General features: G+C 69.5%; 3 protein-coding genes across 3 annotated transcripts; 1 reads left to right on the top strand and 2 right to left on the bottom strand.

Annotated features, from left to right (window-relative positions):
• Positions 1-257: 257 nt before the first annotated feature.
• On the bottom strand, positions 258-3,159 carry BEST2 (bestrophin 2). The gene is made up of 8 exons (XM_068997959.1): positions 3,008-3,159; positions 2,725-2,819; positions 2,261-2,494; positions 1,562-1,716; positions 1,104-1,181; positions 732-884; positions 557-637; positions 258-465 (listed from the first exon to the last, which is right to left on the bottom strand). Exons 1-8 carry the CDS (start codon positions 3,157-3,159, stop codon positions 310-312), a joined length of 1,104 nt encoding a protein of 367 aa, XP_068854060.1. The 3' UTR covers positions 258-309.
• Positions 3,160-4,461: 1,302 nt separating this feature from the next.
• GET3 (guided entry of tail-anchored proteins factor 3, ATPase) lies at positions 4,462-7,477 on the bottom strand. The gene is made up of 7 exons (XM_068997894.1): positions 7,308-7,477; positions 6,759-6,906; positions 6,539-6,687; positions 6,243-6,393; positions 6,052-6,159; positions 5,380-5,577; positions 4,462-4,866 (listed from the first exon to the last, which is right to left on the bottom strand). Exons 1-7 carry the CDS (start codon positions 7,472-7,474, stop codon positions 4,735-4,737), a joined length of 1,053 nt encoding a protein of 350 aa, XP_068853995.1. The 5' UTR covers positions 7,475-7,477; the 3' UTR covers positions 4,462-4,734.
• Positions 7,478-7,679: 202 nt separating this feature from the next.
• On the top strand, positions 7,680-9,682 carry TRIR (telomerase RNA component interacting RNase). Its single transcript, XM_068997884.1, has 3 exons — positions 7,680-7,984; positions 8,337-8,414; positions 9,037-9,682. The coding sequence occupies exons 1-3, from the start codon at positions 7,730-7,732 to the stop codon at positions 9,142-9,144; spliced, it is 441 nt and encodes a 146-aa protein (XP_068853985.1). The 5' UTR covers positions 7,680-7,729; the 3' UTR covers positions 9,145-9,682.
• Positions 9,683-10,059: the final 377 nt, after the last annotated feature.

Raw genomic sequence — 10,059 nt, 5'->3', positions numbered from 1 at the left:
AGGCTGCGGGAGGGAGGGGGGTCACCCCAAAAATCCCCTAAAAACCCTCCCCAGGGAACCCCAGAAACCCCCCAGACACCCGGGCTTGCCCCAACCTCCCCAATTCCCAATTTTGGGGTCACCCTGGGGGAGACTCAGAAGGTCTGGGGGGTCCCAGGGTGGGGGATTCCTGGGGGCTTTGGGTTTCCTGGGGTTTGGGAGTTCCCAGGACGTTCAGGTCCCGCGCTGGGGGGATCCCAGGGTGGGCGTTCGAGGGGGTCCCGGGATTTTGGGAGACTCCCGGAGGATGGGGGGAATTTGGGGCGCCACTCACGTCACGTCGAAGGCGGACCCCTGGAAGGTGGGGTGGCGCGGGGGCGCGGCCGCGGCCGTGTAGGGCGCCTGGGGACTGGCGGCGTCCCAGTAACGATCCCGCTCCAGCGCCGGCACCTCCCCGTACAGCTCATCCACGGCCAGCATCGACACCTGCGGCCGGCCACCCGCCTGGTCACCCGGCCGCCCTCCGGTCACCCGGCCACACCCCCGGACAAGCGGCCACCCCTCTCCCCGCACCCACCTGGAAGTTGCGGTCGATCAGGGTGTTGGTCTCGAAGTCGTCGTCGTCCTCCCCGAAGGGGTTAATGAGCTGCTCGGCCACCTGCGGCGGGAGCCACCGTGTCGCCAGCGCTCGCAGGTGTCCCCGAGCACCCCCGGTGTCCCCGAGCCCCCCGTTTCTGCCCCTCCCCGCCCACCTTGAGCCACCCCACGTAGAAGAAGAACTGCAGCAGGGTGAACACGGGGACCCCCAGGTCCAGCTCGTGGCCCGCGTAGCCCTGGGCGGGGTCCAGGAACTGCCGCCCGATCAGGCAGGTGAGGAAGAAGGTGTACACGGCGATGGTCACCACCTGCGGGGACACCGGCGGCGCTGGGGACCTTCCGTGTCCCCCCCGCGTCCCTCCGTCCTGTCCCCGCCTTGTCCCCTCCTGTCCCCCCCGTGTCCCCTCACGCCCCCGCCTGTGTCACCCTGTGTCCCTTGCAGCCCCCCCGTGTCCCCCCAGCGTCCCCTGCCCCCCATCCCAGCCCTCCCAGAGCCCCCCAGTGCTCCCAGTGCCCCCAGTGCCCACCTGGGTGTAAACCAGCGGGACGCTGATCCAGTCGTAGTGGAACAGGAGGCTGCAGTGAGCCCGGAATCGGTTCAGCTCCTGGGGGGGAGGCACCAGGGGGACGTCAAGGGGGTCCCCAGAAAGTGTCAGGAGGTTTGGGAATGCTCAGTGGGGTCCGGGGGCAGCTCAAGGGGTCCCAGGGCGCGTTGGGGGCATCAGGGGGGTCCCCGGGAGTTGTCGGGAGGCCTGGGCGGGGCGCTGGAAGGTTGGGGGGATCATGAGGGTCCCGAGATGGGTCCGAGGGGTTTGGGGGGTTCTCAGGGGGTCCTGGGCAGCGGTGGGAGGGTTGGGAGGACTCAGGGGGAGGGTTGGGGGAAAAGTGGGGAAGCTCAGGGGTGTTTAGGGGCACTTGGGGGATTTAGGGAGCCTCAGCAGCGTCGGGGGTGCTGCCAGGGGGGTTTTGGGGGTGCTGGGGGTACCTCCATGAGCAGTTTGAGGGCGCAGTCGTCCCTGACGCGCCCCTCGCGCCGCGCCTGCCCCGCCAGCGCCCCGAACCACGCGCAGGGCACCCAGAACTTGTTGTAGGGCGAGCGCAGCCCCTCGAGCCTGCGCCGCTCCTCGCGCGTCAGGAACCCTGCAGGGACCCCCCAGGGTCACCCCCAGACCCACGGGGACCCGTCGGTGTCAGCCCCGGACCCTGGATGTAACCCCGGACCCAGGGTGTGCCCCCAAGCCCACAATGACACCCCTGAAACAGTGACATCACCCCTCCCCCGGAGCCATTGGGACCCCCCTGATTTCACCCCCAAAGCCGTGACGTCACCCCCCGCCCCGTGACGTCACCCAGCAGCCCCTCAACACCACCCCCGTGATGCCCCGGTGACATCAGGTGGCCCCGCTGATGTCACAGCGGTCGGGGGAAGGTGATGCCTGAGCCTGTGACATCCTTGTGATGACGTCACACCCCCGGTGATGACATCACCGCTGTGACGTCACCCCCAGTGCTGACGTCACTCCCTTGGGTGACATCGCAGCGACATCCTGGTGACATCACTGGTCACTCACTGGCCTGCACCGCGTGGTCAGCGGTGGGCAAGGTGCCAAGGCCACCGTGGCCGCCGCCAACCCTCCCAGTGCCCCAACCCAGTGGCATCCTGGTGACGCCAGCGGTCACTCACCGGCCTGCACCAGGTGGTCAGTGGTGGGGAAGCGCTTGTACACGGGGGTGCTGACCGCCCGCAGCACCAGCAGCGCGGCCAGGCTGCCGTAGCGCAGCAGCGTCCGGCGCAGCAGCCGGCCCCGGGCGTCCGCGCCGTGGACGCTGCCGGCCACGGCCACCATCAGCCCGTCCGGCGCCGGCACCGTCCGGAACTGCCCCCACCAGCGCTCCAGCACCAGCGCCACGTAGAACCCTGCGGACGGGGATACTGGGGGCACTGGGTGCACTGGGAGGGGGCGCTGGGGGGGAGTGGGAGTTCGTAGGGGGAGCCTGGGGGTCCCGGGGGGTGCTGGGGGCCGCTCTTGGAGTGCCGGGGTGCTTCAGGGGGGTCTTGCCGAGGACGAAGGACACGGGGATGAGGTTGGTGGCTCTGTGGGGACACTGGGGAGTGCTGGGGGTCCTGGGGGGTTTCGGGGGTCTCACCAAGCACGAAGGACACGGGGATCAGGTTGGCCGATTTGTCGCAGTACAGCACCAGCTTCTCAAAGAGGCGCCGCTGCGCCTCCGACAGCAGGAACCTGCCAGGGGACACTGGCCCTGTCACCCGCCCCGCGAGGGGACACTGGCCCTGTCACTGGCCCCGGCCCCCGACGGTTCAGGGACCCCCCCGCTGTCACCCCGGTGTCCCTACCATGTACCATCCATGTACCCCCGTGTCCCCCAACGTCCCCAACATTCCCCCCCGTGTCCCTCCGTGTCCCCGCACCGGTAGGCCAGGCTGAGCCCCAGGTAGGCGGCGAGGAAGAGCAGCAGCTCTCGGTACAGGAGTTTGTAGATGCTCCCCCGCCACAGCAGCAGCAGCTGCGAGAAGCCCCCGAACCGCGCCGTGGCCACGCGCGACGTGTAGGTCACCGTCATGGCGACAGCCGCGACACCGCGGGGGACACCTGCGGGACACCGGGAGGACACCTGCGGACAGCCCCGGCTCCGGGGGAGACGGGAAAAGGCCCTGCGGGGACGGTGGGGACTCAGGGGACACCGTGGGGACACCCAGGGGATCCCCCCCAGCACCCTGGGGACACTGACCCCAAAGGAGGACACCTGGGGACACCCTGGGGACACCCTGGGGACACTGACCACAAAGGACACCTGGGGACACCCTGGGGACACTGACCCCAAAGGAGAACACCTGGGGACACCCTCTGGGGACACCCCGGGGACACTGACCCCAAAGGAGAACACCTGGGGACACCCTCTGGGGACACCCCGGGGACACTGACCCCAAAGGAGGACACCTGGGGACCCCCGCGGACGCTCCACCCCGGGAATGCGACCCCAAGGGACATCGCAGGGAGGCACCCGGGGGTGTTGGGGACACCGAAATCCTGCGGGGGGGACACCAAATCAACCCCCAGGGACCTCCCCCCACCCCTGGGGACTCGCGCCGTGGCACCGCCACCCCCCGGGCCAGGCGCTGTCCCCTCCCCTTGTCCCCCCCCCCCTTACCTGTGGGCAAGCGGCCACCGCCGGTCCGGGGTCTGTGGCCACCGCCCCGGCCCGGCCCTTAAATCGCGGCGGGGCCGGGCCAGCCCGCGGGGGGTGACACGCGGGTCCTCGAGGGGACACGGGGGAGGGGGGATCCTGCTGCAGCTCCCCAGGAGTGACCGCGCCGGTCCGGCCGGTCCCGAGCCCCCCGCCCGGGGCATGGGGGAGTTTGGCGCCGAGGGGATTGTTTTGGGGCCGGGGGCGGTGTTTCGGGGCCGGGGGCGGTGTTTTGGGGCCGGGAGCAGTGTTTTGGGGCCGGGGGGCCCCGCCCGCGCCCCCCCCGCGGCTCTGGCTCCATCGCGGTGGCCTCGGGCCAGCGCCGGGGCCGCGGGGACAGATCCCAGCGGGGCGCGGGGACAGCGCGGGTGGGGACACGGAGGGGGGGTGGCGGCCACGGGGACCCCCCAAAACGCCGCTGAACTCCGTCTCCACCCCCCCGGGACCCCGATAACCCCCCCGGGACCCTAAAATCCTCCCCAGGACCCCCCCCCCCGCGCCCCCCACCCTTAATCCGGTGCTAATGAGGGTTCCCCACGTCCCCTGGGCTTGGGGCCAGCGGCACTGACGTCACCGCCCCAAAATCCATCCGGACCCCCCCAATTCCACCTGCCCCCCCCAAATCCATCCGTGCCCCCCCTCCCCCACAAAAAAAAACCAACCCCAAAAACGCCCTTTTGCTTCTCAAATTTATTTACACGCCCTCCCCCCCCGGGAGGGGTCCCACCTCCGCCTCCCCCTCCCCAAAAACTGGGGTGACAGCGGGGGGGGCGCGCAGCCCCCGGGGGGGGGGAAGGGAGGGGGAACCGCTCCCCTGTCCCTCCTGGGGGGGATAAATAGGGGCTGTGCCCCCCCCAACCCTCCTCGGCAATGAGGGGGGCTATTTGGGGCTGGCAGGGACCCCCCAGGCTCTGGGGGGGGTTGTTTAGGTCCGGTGGGGTTTGGGGGGGGCTATTTGGGGCTGGGGGGCTGGTAGGGGTCCAGCAGGAGGGAGCTGAAGGTGTTGACCTTGTCCCCCCCCCGCACCTCGTGGGGCAGCAGCGGCAGCTTCACGATGTGGAAATCCTCGTAGAGATCCTCCATCTGCAGGGGGACCCGGGGGGTCACAGTGGGACCCCCTAAACCCCTCAGAGCCCCCCCTGGATCCCCCAACGCCCCTCGAAGTGCCCCCCTCCAAAATCCCCCTCCCAGTCCCAGATTCCCCAAAATAAACCAAATTCCCCTCCCCCCGCCAAATTCCTTCTCTCTTCCCCGTCTGGGTTTTGGGCCCCCCCCAGACTCCTCCACTTGCTTTGGGAGGAGTCCCCAATCCCAATTCCAACCCCGGAGCAATCCTGGACCCACAAACTGCCCCACCCCAAAGCCTTTGGGGAGGGTCCCAGAGCCCCAGTCCCACCCCTGGAAGCTCCTTCCCCGTCCTGACCCCAGCGTTTGGCCCCCTCTGGCCCCCCAGGTGAGGGTCAGCTGTCCAGCAACTCGGCCTAAACCCATCCTGGGCTCCCCAAATCCCATCCCACACCCCCAGGTGAGGGTCAGCTGTCCAGACCCCGGACTCAAGCCCCCCAAGCCCCGCGCCGCGCCCCAGCTGAGCGTTACCTGGTCCAGGTACTTGGCCTGGATCTTGTGGCGGGCCTCGCACATGCGGCAGGGCCGCAGCGGGTCGGGGAACACGAGCTGGTTGACCACGATGTTGTGGGTGTCGATGCGGCACTTGGCCAGCTCCTGGATCAGCCTCTCCGTCTCGTACAGCGACAGGAACTCGGCGATGCACACGCAGATGAACGTGGTCTGCTCCTGGGGGGACAGCGGGGACGTTGGGGACACGGGGCAGGAACCCGGCCACGCACACGCCGCGCTGCTGCGGGGGACGCGGGGACATCGGGGACACACTGACACCACGGGCAGGACATGGGGACAGAAGGGCATGGGGACACCACGTTCAAGGCTATGAGGACACAGCAACACCGGGGCAAGGCACACGGGGACACGCTGGCACAGCACTGAGGGCCACGCTCGCCATCCCCCCAGGAGGTCCCTGTCCCCATCCCGGCCCTCAGAGATCCTTATCCTCATCCCCATCTTTGCTTTGCTGTCCGTGCCCTGAGGGGTCCCTGTCCCCATCCCTGCCCTGAGGGGTCCCTGTCCCCATCCCTGCCCATCCCCTGGGCTTTACTCCCCTCAGGAATGTGCACTGACTGGCTCAGCCCCGCCCCCATCCCTGCTCCCTCCCCGGTCCCCCCCAGTCCCTCCCAGTGCCCCCGGCCTCACCGGGTCCTTGAACTGCTCGCTGACCGAGCGGATGACGGGCAGCGTCTCCTCCAGCTTGGACGCCAGCTGGTCGGCATTCATGTCCCCCAGCCCCAGCATGTTGCACATCTGCCGAGGGGACACAGCTGTGACATCCCCCCGTGACCCCCAGACCCCAATGCGCCCCTGCCCGGGCTCCCCCCCGGCCCCACCTGGGAGATGAAGGGGCTGATCTGGTTCTTGATCTGCATCAGGCGCCCCAGCCCGCGCTCCACGATGGTGGGGAAGTTGAGCAGCCGCAGCGTGTGCCCGGTGGGCGCCGTGTCGAAGACCACCACCGAGAAATTCATCCCCTTCACCAGCCTGGGGGCACAGGGGGGTCAGCACGGCCGGGATTTCCCCCGCCCAGAGCCCCCTCCCAAACCCCTGCGAGGCAGAGACGCCCCCCAAAGCCCCCTCCCCACCCCCAGCGAGGCCAGGCCCCCCCGCAGCCCCCAGCCCAGCCCACCTCATGACCTCGGCGTAGCTCATGGCCTCGTCGATGCCGGGGAAGGCGCTCATGGCCTCCTGCATCATCTTCTTGCCCATGCTCAGCACGTTGTCCTCCTCGAAGAACTCGTCCGGCAGCTCCGCCACGCCCAGGCTGGGGTCGATCTCCTGCGGGGACGGGGGGTGGTCAGCGCGGCCCGAGGGGCTCGGGACCCCCCCGGGACCCGCCCCGGACGCACCATGGCGAAGAGGTTGTCGTAGCCCGTGACCTTGGTGGGCACCTTGGAGAACTTCTGGTCGAAGGCGTCGGAGATGTTGTGAGCGGGGTCGGTGGAGATGATCAGGACGCTCTCGCGCACCCGGGACAGCTGCACGGCCAGGCTGCAGCTGGGGACGGCGGGCACGGGGGGCTCAGGGGGGTCTGGGGGGCTCTGGGGGGGAGGTCCTGGCTCGGGATCGGCCCCCACTGGACCCCACGTGGGGTGGTTTGGGTTCCCCCCTGAGCTGGTGCCAGCCCGCCATGACAAAGGGAGAGCAGGGGGTGAGCGAGTGACATCCTCAGGCGTGTGGGTCCCCTCGGGGGGGAAAAGGTGTCACGTCCCCAGGTGTCACCTCCCCAGGTGTCTGTGTGTCCCCCCACCCAGGTGTCGGCTCCAGTGTCCCCCCCAGCACAGGGGCCACCTGATCCTCCACTCCATCCCGATTCCTCCACCCCATCCCGATCCCTCCACGTCCCGTTCTTCCCGTCCCATCCCGGTCCCCCCGGCCCCATCCCGTCCCCGCCGCACCTGCACGTGGTCTTGCCCACGCCGCCCTTGCCACCCACGAAGATCCACTTGAGGCTGCGCTGCTCGATGATGTTCGCCAGCGTCGGCTCCAGCGGCTCCACGTCGGGCGCGTCCTCGAACTCCTCGGGGGCCTCGGCCGCCCACCCGCCCGCCGCCGCCGCCGCCATCTTCCCCGCGCCGCCGCCCGCCGCGCGCTGATTGGCCGGCGAGCCGCCGCGGCCTCCCCGCTTTCGCTTCCCATTGGTGGGCTCGCCCGTCAATTCGCACCGGGGGCGGGGCGAAGCGGCGGGAGCCCCGCGCGTTGCCAGGCAACGCCGCCCCGCCAGCGGGGCTCTGGCTGACGTCAAAAAAAAGCGCCGCCGCCGCCGCGGCGGTCGCGTTGACGTCATCGGGCGGCGCCGGCGGCGGTGGCGGCGGACAAGATGGCGGCGCGCGGCGAGGACCGGGAGGCCCCGGAGGCGCCTTCGCCGCCCCCCCCGGGCCCGGGCGGCGGCGTCAACGTGTTCGCGAACGACGGCAGCTTCCTGGAGCTCTTCAAGCGCAAGATGGAGGCGGAGGAGCAGCAGCGGGAGCGCGAGGCGGCGGCGGCCGCGGAGGCGTCCGGCGGTGGCGGCACCGGGCTCGGCCCGCAGCGCGGGGCCGACGGCGCGAAGAGGAGCGGCGGCGCGCTCAGCTTCGTAAGGATGCGGCGGCCCGCGGGCTCCTCCCGGCTCCGCTCCCGCCGGCCCGGCCCGAACGCGTGAGGGCGGCCGTGGAGGGCCACGACCGGGGCGGCCGCGGGGCCGCTCCCGGGGGCTCCTCGGGGCTGCTCCTGGAGCTCCTCGGTCGCGGCGGTGCCTCCTCCCCGGTGCCGCTGCTGGACTCGTCTGTCCCGCTGCCTTCGCGGTCCCTCCGGGCTCTCTCCCCGTTTCTTTCCCTCCTGAGTTGCTCCAAGCCCCCGTTCCGAGGGGATCCGGGGCGGGTTGGAGCCCCGGGGGTCACCGCGGCCCCCCCGCTCCCGGTAACGGGGCAGGTGTGTCCCTTCCCCAGGTGGGGCGGCGGCGGGGGGGCAACAAACTGGCCCTGAAAACGGGAGTGGTGGCCAAGAAGCAAAAGACGGACGAAGAGGTGGCGTTGGGGGTCCCGGGGAGGGGGATTTGGGATCGGGGGGGAGTATTGGGTGTCCCGGGAAGGGGGATTTGGGATGGGGGGGTGAGGATTGGGGGTCCCGGGAAGGGGGATTTGGGATCGGGGGGGAGTATTGGGTGTCCCGGGAAGGGGGATTTGGGATGGGGGGGTGAGGATTGGGGGTCCCGAGAAGGGGGATTTGGGATGGGGGGGGGGTATTGGGGGTCCCGGGAAGGGGGATTTGGGATGGGGGGGTGAGGATTGGGGGTCCCGGGAAGGGGGATTTGGGATGGGGGGGGGGTATTGGGGGTCCCGGGAAGGGGGATTTGGGATCGGGGGTGAGGATTGGGGGTCCTGGAGAGGATTTGGTGGCTGTGGGGGGAATGGGGGGTCGCGGGGGGTGGGTGTGATTTGGGGGCTGGGAAAGGGAATTTGGGGTCCCGGGGAGGAACTGGGGGTCCCGGGGGGTGGGGGGAGTTTGCAAATCCTGGGGTGGGGTCGGGGTGTCCGGGGGGTGAACGACAGAGCCGGGGTGGGGGATCGGAAGTTGGGAGGGAGGAACCGGGGGTGCCAAGGCCCTCCCCCGATTTTTGGGGTGGTTCTGGGGTTTTTTGGGGGGCAGGTGCTGACGAGTAAAGGCGATGCCTGGGCCAAGTACCTGGCGGAGGTGCAGAAGTACAAAGCCCACCAGTGCAGCGACGACGACAAGACGCGGCCCCTGGTCAAATAGCGCCGGCCCCCCCCCAAAAAAACTGCTGGGGGGGGCGGCCCCGAGCCCGGCCCAGACCCCCCCCCCAAAAATTCCCGGTCAAATAGCGCCGGCCCCGTTCCCCCCCCCCAAAATATCCGCTGGGTGGGGGGTCCTGACCCCAGACCCCCCCCTCAAAAAATTCCTGATGAAATAGTGCTGACCCCACCCCGTGACCTGTGCCCACCCCCAAGAAGTGGCCACGCCCCCAAACCATCCGGCCACGCCCCTTTCCCAAAAATGCGTTTGAAGCTCCCTCCCCCACCCTTTGAAAGTAACTGGGGGGGATTCCGACCCCCCCCCTAAAAGCCCTGGCCCAGGTGGGGGGTCCGGCCTGTGCCCCCCCTGTAAATACCTATTTAAGGGTGGGGGGCGCCGGCCCCGCCCCTTTTATATCGTCACACCCCATCTTGACGTCACAGCGCTGCCCCCCCGCCCCCTCCCCTAATCCACGTTTTGGGGGGAAATGGGGAATTTGGGGGGGGGGCGGCGCAGCATTAAAGAGCTCAGAGGTTTCGGAGGCGCTGAGGAGTTTTTGGGGGTCCTGGAGGGGCTGGGTTTGGGCGGGGGGGCGGTTTTGGCAGCAGGTGTGGGAGGGACCTTGCTTTATTCCCCGTCCCTTTCCCCAGCACTGAGTTTTTACTGGTTTGGGGGGGTTTTCACCCAAATAAAGTTTGGGGGGGCACCTTTGGCCTGTGCCCACGTGGGCGGGACCGCCCAGAACCCCACCAGTTCCTCCCAGTTCCCCCTGAACCCCCCACCAGCTCCTCCCAACTGCCCTGGTCCCCATCCCAGTTCCTCCCAGTCCCCTCTGGACCCCTTCCCACTCGCCCCAGTTGCCCCCAGTGCCGCCGCTCCACTTGGCGCCCGCTAAACGGGCTGGGGGTGACGTTTCCC

This window comes from Aphelocoma coerulescens, chromosome 30 (assembly GCF_041296385.1).
Source record: "Aphelocoma coerulescens isolate FSJ_1873_10779 chromosome 30, UR_Acoe_1.0, whole genome shotgun sequence".
Classification (NCBI taxonomy): Eukaryota; Metazoa; Chordata; class Aves; order Passeriformes; family Corvidae; genus Aphelocoma; species Aphelocoma coerulescens.
Note: the sequence above shows the minus strand (reverse complement) of the source record. Positions and strands in the feature narration are given on the sequence as shown.

Coding starts and splice junctions, on each gene's coding strand:
- BEST2 (XM_068997959.1), bottom strand. CDS start 3,159: ATGACGGTGACCTACACGTCGCGCGTGGCCACGGCGCGGTTCGGGGGC. Junction 2,495..2,724: donor CCCCGTGTCCTTCGTGCTTG/GTGAGACCCCCG, acceptor CCCCGTCCGCAG/GGTTCTACGTGGCGCTGGTG. Junction 466..556: donor TGATCGACCGCAACTTCCAG/GTGGGTGCGGGG, acceptor GGCCGGCCGCAG/GTGTCGATGCTGGCCGTGGA.
- GET3 (XM_068997894.1), bottom strand. CDS start 7,474: ATGGCGGCGGCGGCGGCGGGCGGGTGGGCGGCCGAGGCCCCCGAGGAG. Junction 6,160..6,242: donor TCAGCCCCTTCATCTCCCAG/GTGGGGCCGGGG, acceptor TCCCCTCGGCAG/ATGTGCAACATGCTGGGGCT. Junction 4,867..5,379: donor AGGCCAAGTACCTGGACCAG/GTAACGCTCAGC, acceptor GTCCCCCTGCAG/ATGGAGGATCTCTACGAGGA.
- TRIR (XM_068997884.1), top strand. CDS start 7,730: ATGGCGGCGCGCGGCGAGGACCGGGAGGCCCCGGAGGCGCCTTCGCCG. Junction 7,985..8,336: donor GCGGCGGCGCGCTCAGCTTC/GTAAGGATGCGG, acceptor TCCCTTCCCCAG/GTGGGGCGGCGGCGGGGGGG. Junction 8,415..9,036: donor AGCAAAAGACGGACGAAGAG/GTGGCGTTGGGG, acceptor TTTGGGGGGCAG/GTGCTGACGAGTAAAGGCGA.